Genomic DNA, 14,293 nt, shown 5'->3' on the forward strand with positions numbered 1-14,293 from the left:
GGGGATATGAGCCAAGCTCAGTGAAATTGGCAATTTCAAAAAGAAGTGCAACACAGCTGACAAGGAGTGGATCTGTTTACATGAAACACTCTTATCGAGTGCTAATCTCGCTTTACAATGTGCTAATGTCGCGGCCTTCAGAAGGCATTCATTCAGTGCTGGCAGGAAGTTTAGGAGGGGGCGTAACTAGAGCCAAATGGGGGGGGAGCGGGGGTCAACTAATTCGCCCAGCAATAGTCAGAGTGGGGATGCAGGGGCTCTAAGAAGGGGCGAAAAAGAACAAAGTCTTGTTAGCAAGCAAATGGTCTTCTAAAGACCTGTGAAGTACTCGGTGCGGTGCGGCTGTGTGTGCGCCCAGGAGCTGTCTCAGCCGGGGCTCAAAAACTGGAACTTTCTGAGTCTGCCTTTCTTTGGTGAATGAAGTAAATAGATGAAGCCTGCGGAAGAATCGCAATGAATACTTTAGCGCCTACCATCGCTGACGTGTTTCATTGCGCTGTAAACAACAGGACAGGTCGCCAGGGACTGAAAGCTGTGCACACACGAGCAGCGGGCGCTTAACCCGTTGAGCTGCTGTCACAGTGAGCCAGTCCTCAGGCAGAGGACGGAAGTGGTGAGCGGATTGAGGGAGAGGGCAGGGATTAGCAGGTGGAGAGAGCGGGAGAGACGGGTGTGCGGGAGGAGGAGCCGCCAGGCTTTGATTCATCAGGGATACACAGTGCTTAATTTGTAAAGCAATACTGCCAGGGCCCTGGTCAGGAGGCTACTGCAGCATGCCCTACCCATTGCCCCTGCATGTGCTGCCAAGGACAGCACCAACACAACTAACCATCACACTCCTACAAGTGTGAGATTTCAGACTATTCCAGATCCTGAAAACTACAAGAATGGCTTTGGTGGCAGGCAAGAGTAATTTTCTATGTATTTTGAATTAATAAACAACTGTAGTTGTGCTCATCTCTAAATCAGAAAAACAGCACCAACCTGTGGCAGACTCCCATAAATCCTGGTGCTGACAGTTAAGTGCCGGTGCCAAGCACTGGAAACCACCAACACAAATTAAGCACTGGGGATACATGGCATGCTCTTTCTAGCCGGTGAATGACAGATTTACAGTTTTTAATTCATTCTGCCTGAGGGTGTGCCCGGGAAGCTGTCTTAGCCCGGGCTGCCACACACGAGGGGGGGGGGGGGCTGAAGCCCTTTGAGCTCAATGGGCATGGGTTCGCCAGCACAGTGTCCACTTAGGCTCTGTGGAGTGCATAGAACTGTACGTGTGTGAGCAGGGCCTGCTAACAGACATATTTTTTTACTCTTGGGAAATCGAAGAGAAGGCTTCTTACTGGCATAGCAGAGTACAGCAGCACTTGTTTGCAACCAGACAGACGAGGAAGGTGGCGATAGTAATGCTGTAGCAGAGAAGGTGGGAATCAAGGTTTATTAATGTGGGCAGCAGCGAATGTAAGCGTTTCTAAAATACATGCACTGAATGCCCTGTCTGCGTGCATCTATGCTTAAATGGGCCCCTAGCCGGATCCCTTTGTGCTGCCCATAGCTCCACCCCCTAGCCCCACCACAAGCTCCTCCATTTAAAGCACTGAGCGTACGTCTTTACTTTGTACGCAGATGCTACACGGTCCCAGGGATTGCGAGAATACACCAGCTCATCACCAATGTTGTATCATCGTGTCACGGTACTTGCGGGAGAGACACCACTGTCTTTACGGGACTAGCAGAGGGGGGCCTAGGTTGCAGCATACATTACATGGGAATTCTGGAATAGTATGCACTGCCCTGACCTCGGTCTTTCCTATGACCTCACACCGGGCCGAACGATGGATTTAACCCAGATCTCTTGACTGGGGCTGAATGTATGATTCCGTACATCATTTGTTTGCGTAGCACACATTTGTTAACAGCGTGCCATGTGGTGCAGAACAAACCATCAGCAAAGAAATTCTCGGGGGGGGGGGGCACCAACATAATACCCCTATTGTCAGGGCTTGATCAACAAACCCCGACACCCCTGTTACGTCACAAGTGCGACACTACTTGCCAGACCACGTGTTCTGATAAGTTATGCACAGCCAGCGCAAAAAATCATTAAAAATGAGCTGTATGGACACTTCGAATCCCTGGCTTTCTAAAGTCCCATGGGATGCCCGCTGCTATTTGCTTCTTGCTGTTACAATGGACTTTAATTGGTTCGAAGCACAAAATTAATGTTTTTTAGGTTTCAAGCAACAAGATCTAACACCACAGAAATACACAAAGTCATTGTGATTTGAGAGTAGCAAAGCAATGGCAGAAAAAAAAATCCTTATTCCAAATATAACCAATAATAGAATTCAAATACCTTTCTCATAAGCCCACATTAAACAGGTCTGTTCATCCTTCTCGCCACTAGACTTGCTGGGGTCGCATGCCACTAGATTCATGTCTGCGCCATTGTCCAGTAAAAACTGAACGAGACGAATGTGTCCATGATAGCAGGCGCTGTGTAACCCTGAAAGATGTAATGAAAAGCAATCACTGCGGTAGACTTGTTTTACAACAGCCGGACAAAGAAACACCAGTCATAAAACTGGAATTGATTTTTGTGAGAAACTCCATTATACAGCAAATTGCGGGGCTGAAGCATGGATACTGCCGCATTCTTTTAATGGCCATTCCTACAAGTTAACACGTATTTTGCCGATCGAAATGGCAGCTGGTTGCAAAAAAACTAAACAAGATGAATAAAAAACATGTGGCAGAACGTTTACAGGCTATTTCTCAAATAGATGGAACATTATTTGGAAGCTGGAAATATGTGAGAGGCTTCCCGCTGTCAAAAACATGTTTTTAATTTGTGCTATCTGACCTTACCTGTGTGCCCATCTCTTCCCTGATGGTTAATGCTTAAAGCATTCTGGTCAAGAAGAAATTTGACAAGCTCCATATTCTTTCCATAGGTGCAGGCACTATTAAAAGCAAATCATATAAATAAAAGTGATAAATTATACATCTGCAGGATATGTTAGCCCACATTATCCAAACATACACTAATTATCAATGTACTGTAAGTGAAAGTAATAATGAGAATCGAATGTCTAATTTTGAAACTATAAAAACTATATAAAGAAACAGCTAAATGTCCTAACAATGAATTGATACTATTGTTTTTATTATTCGTATTCATAGAGCTTAAATCTCATTTTATTTGTAGGGGTGCATCATAATCACACGTAGAACGCATCTGCATTTAATCTTGCAATTATATTAACATGGGGAGTTAGAATTGTGAAATGTATTAACACAATTACATGACATGGTTTAGGTTATTGACAAGTAGCAAGGAGAATAAACATTGGACATAATTGTAACTAGGCGCAAACGTTAACGTGAAGAACGCGTGTTGTGAAATTAACTCCACTCATATTCTGAATGTGTTTAACAATGATATTTTATAATGTGGTAGAAGTGCTAGTTAAAACGCCATAGTTATGCAAATCTGTAATGCTTAAAGTGACATGTTCTTATGCTAACTGAAATTGTGTAGGCCTGAAATGCAAGTCCCTGACAACTCTCGCTTTAGAATTAATAATTGAGTTTTATGTGCACTGTAGAATCTGCTCTTTCTCACAAACGTGCAGGTGGAAAAGCATTCCTTAGAGAAAAGTAATGTCTTTGTTTTAGTAGCTAGGCAAGGAGAGAAGAAGTTACAATTGCATGGTTTGGAGGTGACAAAGACAGAGACAGATTCACACGGGAGAAGGCATGGGAACCAAGGATGAATTGATATTAGAGATGTACACGAAGAACATTTTGGAAAAATACCCACATGACTGTGCCCATTGTGAACAGTGTGCAAGATGTGTATTATGGGAATTCTACCTGGGGATAATTGGGATTGTTATAATTAGGGCAAGGGACTACTTTTTTCTTGCCTTCAGAGAGAGAGCATCTCAGAACGAGCTCCTTCTTTTGTGATAGTGGCTTCATGCTACTTGACTCATTGCTGGTGGAGAGGCTCTTAGAAAGACTTTATGTACTGACTCCTTTCCTTTCCATTGAAAATGCTGAAGTAGGGATGTCACCTTAGCAGCAGATTTAATGCTTTTTACTCATCAACCCTTGATGCAGGGAAAATGGGACTCATGCTTCATGATTCTCTGTATCCTACTTCTTGAATTAATAGTCTTGTTCATGCTGCCCTGTTTAAATTGGATACATAGATTTGGCTTCATGCTAACTCCTTTGTACGTCCAGTTATTCTTGGCTTTGTAATAAACTCACTAACCTTATATAGTTGTCCACAATTTATTATGTATCCAGTTGAGTTGTTGGCATATTAACTGTGTATTAACGATTTTATCCCCTTTACACTTCCATACTGTGAAAAAGAACCATCGGTTTGTGTCTCTAGAAAAGGTTTCGAACTATTAGGCCCAGCCCTTTCAGTATACCCATACTTCTGTCATTGTACTTTAGCAATGCTACTGCTATGCATTATACGCAGAGCTGACTACATATGGGCATTGCAAAGCTTCAAATAGAGTACATTCATTATCAGGCAAAAGCTATTTAACCATACCTCCCAATGAAGATCCCATACATAGACATAAGAATACAGCATTACGACAGGCTTTTTAAACCTAATCCACTGTTAAGGTATGTCTGGAGGCACATTATGGTTAGTCACCCAACCAAATGCAAATTTTTTATCAGGCTAGTTCTTCATACTAGAGGTTCCCATCATGGAACTATCCCCTCACCCTCACACCTGAGGCTCCCAACATGGAACTTCTTTCCAATATAGATCAAACTGCCCGTACAGTTACTGACATTTAGGGCCCCATTAGTATGGCGGGCGGACTTTGTCCGCCCACCATACCCTCGGGAAACGGGACCACCTGCTGAGGGTGCGGCGGTCCCACCCTCCCGATTAGTATACGCCCGCCACACTGGCTGGCGCATCTTCAACATTGCAGTGGGTGGTGCAGAGAGCACCGCCCACCGCAATGCCACAAAGGCAGGTTGTGCATTTCATTGCACAACGTAACAGGCACCATGCGGTGCCTGCCACATTGTACATTGAAATGCAGGGGGGTACCCCCATGTGCACCCATCCAGAATACCTGGGGGCCCGCTACGTGCCCCCAATGTCAAATGCTGCCTGCCTTTCCGTGCCGTTGCCGCCATGGAAAGGCAGGTCCCCGCATGCATTGTAATATGGATGGCGGTGTGTACCAGACACCGCCACTATATGAAATGCTTTTCAGCCCGGTAGGCAATCGGGCGGATTGTCTACTGGCGGAAAAACTGCGGACGGTCTTCCCATCTGCCAGGGTGCCCCCTGCCATGGTAATGTGGTTGGGGGGAATTTGTAAGCGGGCGGTGATTTTTAGCGGGCGGATCGCCACTGCCATACGGGCGGTGGTGATCCGCCCGCTATACTAATGACCTCCTAAGTGTGATCTTCTTTTGTTGTGTATTTGGTTATGAATGAGTTTCACTTCGTTCAATGTCAGTTTCCACACAACCATAGCTTGCAAAAAAAGGTCATGTGCTTAAGGATGCCATTATGATTGATAGACATTGAAAAGATCCTACTATGCTAAATCATTTTACATTACTAAAGCTTTATCCTCATCACCCCAACAAGTGGTTTGTGACAAACGTCTGTCATATTTATCAAGATTCCCTTCTCAGGAAATTGAGAAGGCCTCGATGCTGATGCTAAGTTAGTATTTTTTTACAATACCATAAATTCTTCTGAGCCTATAGCTAACAGTACTACAAGATCCAATCTCTGATTTAATGCCGAAATTGGATTTAAATTAAAGAACTGTGTTCAAGCCCATGTCTGAACTGACGCTCACAGCTTTTTATGGTGACATGCACTAACTTACCACTCCATATCCAGCTCAGAATTCTAAAACCAACACTGTAATCATTCTTCACATTCCAATATGTGAGTATAAAGACATTTCTATATAGCCCAAGCTGGAGAAACCAGTGCTGAATCCCATTTGTTCTCTCCCTGTGCTTTGGATCACTCCTGACACTGAGACACACATCCCACCAAAAAAACAGGAAATACATCTTAAGTCAGTCCAGTTGTGGCTGTAAATCTTTATGATCAGGGATCTACTATGATCCTTCAGAGCCTCACATGTCTACATTTCTTCAAAGCTGCACTCAAACATTGGCTTCATGACTGATTGATACGCACTGTGCTCTGTGTCATGCTTCTTGAAACTATCTCCAATGCAAAGATAGTACTGATGTAACAACCAAAGGTTTTAGAAAGAGATTAATCAATAATGGCAAGCAAAACGTGTGCCTAAGTTCACTGGAAGCTACATGTAAGACACCAAAGGTATGTCTTGCAATGGAAATATTTCAAGTACTTGCACGTGACAGTACTAATGATACATACAGACTTTGGAAACATGAGACAGCCTTGCACCCAAGTGGGAGACTTACTTAACACTCTGAATCATTAAGAAATTGCTACTCAGCGCTCCAAATTCTCTGTGTCTGTTGTTTTAGAATCTCCCATCACAAAATATAATGCTCCATCTTTTGTTTCAGATCTCTCTGCTGAGAAGTTTATCTTCACCCTCAATCAAGGGAAGCCATTTGATGTGAAGTAGAATACTAAAGGGGCGGCTCATTCTAAGACCTGCCGCATCCCTGAGACAGCCTGGGTACCCACAAGAGTCACACCCAGTGCAGTATTCTTGTGAGAAGAAAGCATGGGTACCAAGAAATTGTTTGCTGTAATTCATGTGACGTCACAAGAACCTTAGAGAAAATACCCAATCTGAATTAGGTGCCTACTTCACTATTCTACAGGGAGACTACGAAGGCCACATAGCGACCTGTGTACCAGAGAACAAACTGTTTGCCAGTCAGCTACTTATTCCAGAGTCCGAAACATTTCCAGAACACCATCTTGACAACACAAAGACACCAGCAACTAATTCTGAGAACAGCCTGTGTGTTAGTCAGTTGTTCACTCAAACATCGGTCTAGGGTATAAAGGGTCGAGTTATAATTAATACTACCAACATTTGTAATCGGAAAAAAGAGAATCTGGTCATCCACTACTGTGATTCAGGTTCCTTCCTTGAAGAGACTTGCAGCATTCCACTCAGTCCTTCAGACTTAAAATATTGTTAACTTTATTTCTTGTTTGGACTCTGCTCTGCTTTTGGGCACCCAGGAGTGGCAGTTTGGGGGTATACTGTCACGATTCTGACATTTGGCCACTAGGTGGTGATTACAAGGGCTCGAAGGGGGTCTTTATTTTCCACCAGAATATAAAAGAACATTTTCTAACAACTTGTAGTCCCAAATTCAGATCACATCTCAGTCCAGGCCCCCAAACCACCTCCCTGTTGCATTGAGGTCCTTGTAGTTTCCTCTTTCACCAAACCCTGCCTAGCTTATGTCCTGGTAGTGGAGCTTTGTTCTGTGTCTTGATTCCAGAACCTGAAGATTAGTATACGCCCGCCACACTGGCTTCGGGTGGGTACAATTGAACAGCCAGGTCTTGAGTCCTTTCTGGAATTCAAGAAGAGAGGTGAAGGGGAGGTCCTTCCAGGACAGGATTTAGCAGTGAGGTAGGAGAAGGAACGTCCTCCACTCTTGCTCAGGCAGATGCTGGGGGTGTGAGTGAGGGAGAGGGAGGAGGAGCACATGTGTCTGGATGGCTGGTACAAGTTCAGGAGGTGGTTGATGAATACTGGTCCTTGGTTGTGTAAGGCTTTGTAGGTGTGGATCAGCATCTTGAATTGACATCTGTTCTGAATGGAGAGCCACTGTAGTTTCGTGAGGTGAAGGGTGATGTAGGTCAATTTGGAGAGGTCGAAGATGCATCTGGCCACGGAGCTCTGTTTTGTTTGTAGTCTTTCCAGGAAGTGGGGATCCCTGCATAGAGTGAGTTGCTGTAGTCCAGACAGCTGGTGAATAGAGCTTGTGTGACAGTTCATCTGGTATTGATGGGGAGTCATTTGAAAGTTTCCAGAGTATGCAAAGGGTGACAAAGCAGACAGATGAAACTTTGTTGATCTGGCTTTTAATGGTGATTTTGATTGTCCAGGATAATGCTGAGGTTGAACAGTGTGAGGCTTAGGGACAAGCCTTGAGGGATACCACAGATGATGTTGTTGGGTTCTAAGGTGAATGGTGGTAAGTGTATTCTCTGGGTTTTTTTGGTGAGGAAGGATGCAATCCATTTGAGGGTGTCTCCTTGGATTCCAATATGATGGAGCCTTTTGATAAGGGTATCGTGGGATACAAGTGTCAAATGATGCTGAGAGGTGGAGGAGGATCAGGGCTGCTGTTTCTCTCTGGTCAAGGAGGGGTCTGATGTAATTGTTGGCAGCAATCAGGGAGTTTTTGGGGCTGTGGCTGGTGTGGAATTCGGATTGGGAGGTGTCTAGAAGATTTTTGTTCTCCCGGTCTTCTGTGAGTTGGAGGTTGATGGCTTTTTGAGGACTTTGGCAGAAAAATGGAGGGGTAGAGAGATGAGGGGGGGCTGAGCGATGAGATGAGGTCTTATGTTCACTGTGATTGACGGCAGTTTCTTGATAAGGGGTTTGACTTCTGGATGTCTCCATTCATCTGGGAAGGTGGCCATGGTGATGGTGGTGAGCTTGCTGATAATCTTCTTGCTCCAGAGGTTAAAAAAGTGGTTCCTGGGAGGAGGTGATGATGTTTTTGGTGCTGAGGGGTTGGTGAACTCTCTGACGATATTGTAAAGTTCTTTACTGTGGGTAGAGCTAGCTTCAATTTGGTCACCAGGGTGCTCCTTTTTGTCTCTTTCAGGAGTTGGTGTTATTCGTTGAGGACTGTCTTGAAGGTGGCTCTGTCTGCTGAATCTTTGCTGGGTCACCATTTCCTTTCTATTTGCTTGCAGTTGCATTAGGTGGTTCTTTGTTCCGTGGTGTACCAAATGGCTTGTTGGGTTAATTTCTTGAGTTTGGTGGGGTTGGTGGGGGCGATTCTGTTGGTGCAGTCAGTGATCCAGGCAGAGACGTTCTTGACAGTCTGTTTTAGGTTTTCTATGGTGGCTGCGTGGTTGTTGTTGAGGGTTGTGGTCCACTGACTCTGACACTTTGTTCTGGCTGTGGTGGGAGGCACTGGGATGCGCTGGGAGGCACTGGGAGGCTTGGTAGCAGTGCTCAAGGGTGCTTGTACTTTGACAATGTCGCTGGCAGTGAAGAAGGGATCAATCATGTGTCCTGCATAGTGGGTGTGGTTGGTGAATAGATGTGTGAGGCTGATGTTGTTGATGCTTTCGAGGAAGTTTGCAGTGTTGGTGTCATTGAGGTCATCAAGGTGGAAATTGAGGTCTCCAAAGAAGATGTAGTTTTTGGAGTCTATGACAAACGAGGCAATGAAGTTGGAAATGGAACTGCAGAAACTGGGGCATGGTCCTGTAGGTCTATAGGCAAGGGTGCCTCTGATGGTAGTTTTGCTGTCAGTTTGTAGTTTGAAATTGAAGTGTTCCATTTTCGGGGTTGTGTTGCCTGCGGTGGAAGTGAAGTGGATATTTTCTTTGTGGATGATAGAAATACCGCCTCCGTGTATGTTGATATGTTACCGGTGTGCTATCTTGTAGCCATCGGGTGTTGCTGAAGCAATGTTGGGAGCGGATGCGGATTCTGGGTTGAGCCAGGTCTCGGTGAGAAAGAAGAGATTGGGAGTAAGAGAGGTGAGGGTCTCCCAGATCTTGGTGGCTTGCTTGCAAAGTGGTTGTGTGATGATCATAAGACAGTGGAGTTGTTCTGAAGCCGTTGTGGTCGGTGTGGTCATGGTGGTCATAATGCATGTGGGTGCTCCAGTGTTACAGGAGAAGAGACAGTGCCGGCAGGTAAAAGGTCCTACTGTTGAATGTGGAGAGTTGTGGAAGCAGCTATTGCGTAGTCTGGTGTTCAGGGATAGTGGCTGTGTATCTGCGTGTAGCGGGAGAGCCAGGGTTTCTGGTGCTATGCGTGGGTGGGAGCAAATGGCCTTGACTTTGCTGCTACTTCAGCTGCCATTAAGTAGGTACTGGGAGGAGGGGCTGGGAGAATGCCAAAAGACAGGCAGAAAAAGCGATCAGCAAGATTAAGCCGATGCAGAACAGAAAAATACAGTAAGAAGAAATAAAATGAAAAATTAAACAGGCACTTTACAATACAGCTGAACCAATTATTACAGTAAGGGTTTAAAAAAGACTATTAACTAGAGACTAAAAGCAATGACAGTAGAGACTAAGCAAAAACGATAACAAAACTATTACAGTAAGGATTTATACAAGACGATTAAGTACGGACTAAAACAAAACAATGGTAGAAGAGACTAAGCAAAAATGATAACAAAACGATTACAGTAAGGATTTAAGTAAGACGATTAAGTAGAGACTGAAACAAACAAAGGCAGTAGAGATTGAACAAAAACGATAACAAAACAGGACTAAAGCAGGGCTAAAAGGCAACAGGAAAATAGGCAAAGCTGTCAAAAAGGTAACGGACGGCAGAGGCAGGAGACCTGTTGTTAGGGCAACAAGGGGGAGCTGGATCGTGACCTGTCTATTTTGATGCCTTTCAGCTTTCACCCATGCATTCTGGGCTTTCTTTGTCTCAGCTCCGATCTGCACTTCACTCCAGACTTAGCTGTTTTCCTTCTTGTACCTGCTGGTTTTCCCTTTCCAAATCCCAGAACAGCCTTCCCTTCATTGGTGGTTCCCTGATTCTTAGCACTTGTATAATTACTGCACTTGTGGAATATGATTCCCTGCTTGGAAGGCAGTGGACTAAACCTCCCAGACTTCACTAGGCTAAGAGGGAGGACTGGCCTTGCAGACCATACAAATGCAATTATCCTGTAAGTCCATGGGTTCTGTTTATGACTTTGCCTCATGGACGGGAAACAAGGCAACCCCTGCCATTTTAAGCATATATTAGGCTAAATATGTGGCCACTGGTTTCTGTGGTGAAGGTCTTTGGGATGTAATAATGCTCCTAATTTGCAAATAGATGAGAATAGGTTTTACATGCCTTCTTGTCGTGCCACAGCAGCCGTTCATTAATTTGTCATAGATAATTGGGCCAGGGCTATATTGAGGTTATTAATAAATTACAACAAATGTTATGGCTTTTTATCTAGATTAAATCTCCCACTGCGTGTAATTGTTCTCTTTATTAGGGAACTGTCTGATTTTGGATAAGACCATGATGGTTGAATTAGAACAAAAATACATTTTGATACCTGGGTTCGCTGGATTTGTTTTTTAATACTTATTTAATACTAGAAAATGATATACAGTGGGTAAATTCTGCCTTTCTAAATATTAGAGATGCAATTTGTGAAGAGAAAGATTGTCAAAATTTACGGTCAGATCACATGTACTTTTTATAAAACCATTACCGCTTGGGAACCTTATCTTATAATAGTGTAAAAGGCCAGACATATATTTTTACTGACATGATTCAGATTGACCATAGTCCATTTTCTTTAGAGAGTTCCTATAAATTTGGCATTTGATTACGAGATGTTTCCATGCACTTGTGATTCATCCACCCTATTATACACTTTATTATGTTTTCCAAACCTTTAATCCTTTCTCCCAGCAGTATTCACTTGTTTGCTCAAAAAATGTAATTTTAGCCAACTAAGACCCGCTCTTATTTATTTGCAAATGTTACTGGATGCTAGTTGTATTATTGGTGCTGTTGATGTTACTGTACTGTAGTTGTTAATACTCACATTCAATATTCTAACGGTTTCTCATCTAATAAATGGATCTTTCAAACTGGGATTTTAATTGCGATTTTATTACTATTTGTATGTTTAAGAATTGTTATGTGTTGTATTCTGGTGTGTATGCACCTTGTTGTAAATTTCTGTCTGCCAAATGATGAGTGTTTTTGACAGGGGGTGTCTATGATTGATATATTTTGTAGCATTATTTAATTTGGTTATGTTTGAATTTGGATCGCTTTATGTGGATGTTTTGCTATTTTAATTGGTATATTTATTGTTTTATCCATATACAAAAAAACTAATAACAATTAGTTGATTGATTACTCACAGCTAGTTCTCTACCTGCACCTGAGCTCCTCCTCTTGGGCTTCCACCTCTTTCTACCCAGCAAGCTCAGTAGGCAGTGGCTTGCAAATGTCCTTGTGGTTGAGGGTCTTTGCGATCCAATGCTGGTTCTGTTACTCTGCTCCAGGCTTACACTATGATTTTGTACGCTTTGCTTGCCTTTATGTCTTTTGCTATTAGCCAGTTTTTGCTACCACTGAGGTTCTCATATTTCTAATTCAGCTTGTACACTTCCTGGCCCATCATTGTTGTATTGAAACACTTTGCCTTGTAGTCCGATATTCTCTTTTCTGCTTGCATACTTTTGTCCTGCCGTTGTTAGTGTCAGGTTTCCCACTCCTGATTCCAGCATTCATAAGTCTGTGTGCCTACGTCTTCCAACAATCCTTTTAACTCTGCCCCACACACTCACTGCCCCTCTAGTTGGCAGAGGTAGGTACCTTTGTCGAAATAGGGACCCTTGCTTCTAGTCAGGGTATTGGGGAAACACACTTTAGATAACCCCTGCTCACCCCCTGGGTAGCTTGGCATGAGCAAACAGACTTACCCCAAAGGCAATGTGTAAACTATTTGTACTAAAAGCAGAGTAATACAATGATAACACCACAAATGGACACCACACCAGTTTAGAAAAATAAAATATCTTTATCTAAACTCAACAAGACCAAAACACAAAAATCCAACATACATGTAATCAGAATTTGACTTTAAAAAGGTTTCAAACAACTTGGTCCAAAGAAAACTATGGTTGCATGATTTCTCACAAAGTACCTGTAAATGAAAAAAAAAATTCAGAAGGCCAAACAGTCGCAGAGAGGGGAAGCGTTGAGAAATACAGAGATAGGTCAGTTCCTGAGACCTTTGGGAGGCGATGCAACACTTCTGCTGCACACAGGAGAAGTGTTGCGTCACATCCGGTCTGTAGGGGGAAGTGATACGTCGACTCCAAGACAGTTCTGGTCCGTGGGTGATACATCAAGAAGACTTGCCGCACAGGTGCGATGTGTGGAAATCCAGGATGCACCGGCAATAAATGCAGCTGCGTCAGTTTCTTCAGCAAAGATCCCTCAATGCATCAGTTCTTGCAGCCGCGACAGGTGCTGCGTCGGCTCATCTGCAGTGCGGTAATGCATGGAGATTCTTCTCGCACATCGGTGCTGCATCAGGAAAAACAGCAGCAAGAAGAACTATGCATCGATTTATTCAGTTCTTTAGGCTTCTTCCAGCTCCCAAAAGCAGGAACAACCTCCAGAGACCCAGAACTGGAACAGGCACCTCCTGGCAGGTCAGAACTCTCAGCAGCAGAGTTCAGGGGAAATTGGGGTGAAGTCTTTGTGATGATGAGACTTCAGAACACACACAGGCCCTTGGAGGTCTTCTTCAAGCAGGCTCACAGCAACGTTCCTGTCTTTGTCCTTTCCTTAACAGAAACATCAACTGCAGGCCAACCCCACATAGTACACAGCAAATGGGCAGTGCACCTCCTCACAGCTCTTCAGATCTTCTCCTTGGAAAAGGTTCCTCTTGAGTCCAGAACTAATCTACAGTTCTGGGGTTTACGGTCTACTACTTATACCCCATTTTGTCTTTGTTCTCTTTGTGCAAGGGTCTCTGAGCCCAGTTCAACCTAGTTCTGTCTTTACTGGTGCACTTTGACCACAGGGGGTGGAATCAGCATGGTTCAAGGGAGATATGCCCTGATCAGGTGCAAGGAGAAACTCCTCCCACTACTCTAAATTCCGCCAAGGTCTATTCAGCTCAGCTCTGAGTCATCCAGGAAGAGCCAAGCATAGCTCAACCCCACCGGTGGCTGTCTACAGTGAATGCACATCCCCAGCCCCTGTCACTCCAAAAGCAGACATTCAATCCACAAACAGGCAGAGGCACACAGAATGGTTGAACAGAAAAAAAAATCCCTACTTTCTAAAAGTGGCATTTTCAAACACACAATTTAAAAACCATCTTTACGAAAAGATGTGTTATTAAATTCTGAGTTCAGAGAACCTTAACTATTTCTCTATCTTGTCCCAAAGGGAATTTATACGTGTAAGATGTCACAAAGTATTTCTCATTCAATCCTATGGGACAGATAGCCTTTCAATAGTGAAAGACAAAATTGGTAGTATTTCACTAACAGGACATGCCACACACACCAGTACATGTCCTACCTTTCCCATACACTGCAAACTGCCCAGGGGGGTACCTT

General features: G+C 43.8%; 1 protein-coding gene across 1 annotated transcript in view; it reads right to left on the reverse strand.

Annotated features, from left to right (window-relative positions):
* TNNI3K (TNNI3 interacting kinase) overlaps positions 1-14,293 on the reverse strand; it is a 2,902,528-nt gene that overhangs the window by 1,930,987 nt on the left and 957,248 nt on the right. Inside the window, exons 10-11 of the mRNA XM_085600138.1 lie at positions 2,869-2,963; positions 2,357-2,506 (exon numbers count right to left, since the gene is read on the reverse strand). Coding sequence (XP_085456264.1) covers positions 2,357-2,506; positions 2,869-2,963 — 245 coding nt within the window. The remainder of the gene's footprint in view (positions 1-2,356; positions 2,507-2,868; positions 2,964-14,293) is intronic.

Source organism: Triturus cristatus, chromosome 4_2 (assembly GCF_964204655.1).
Source record: "Triturus cristatus chromosome 4_2, aTriCri1.1, whole genome shotgun sequence".
NCBI classification, from domain to species: Eukaryota; Metazoa; Chordata; class Amphibia; order Caudata; family Salamandridae; genus Triturus; species Triturus cristatus.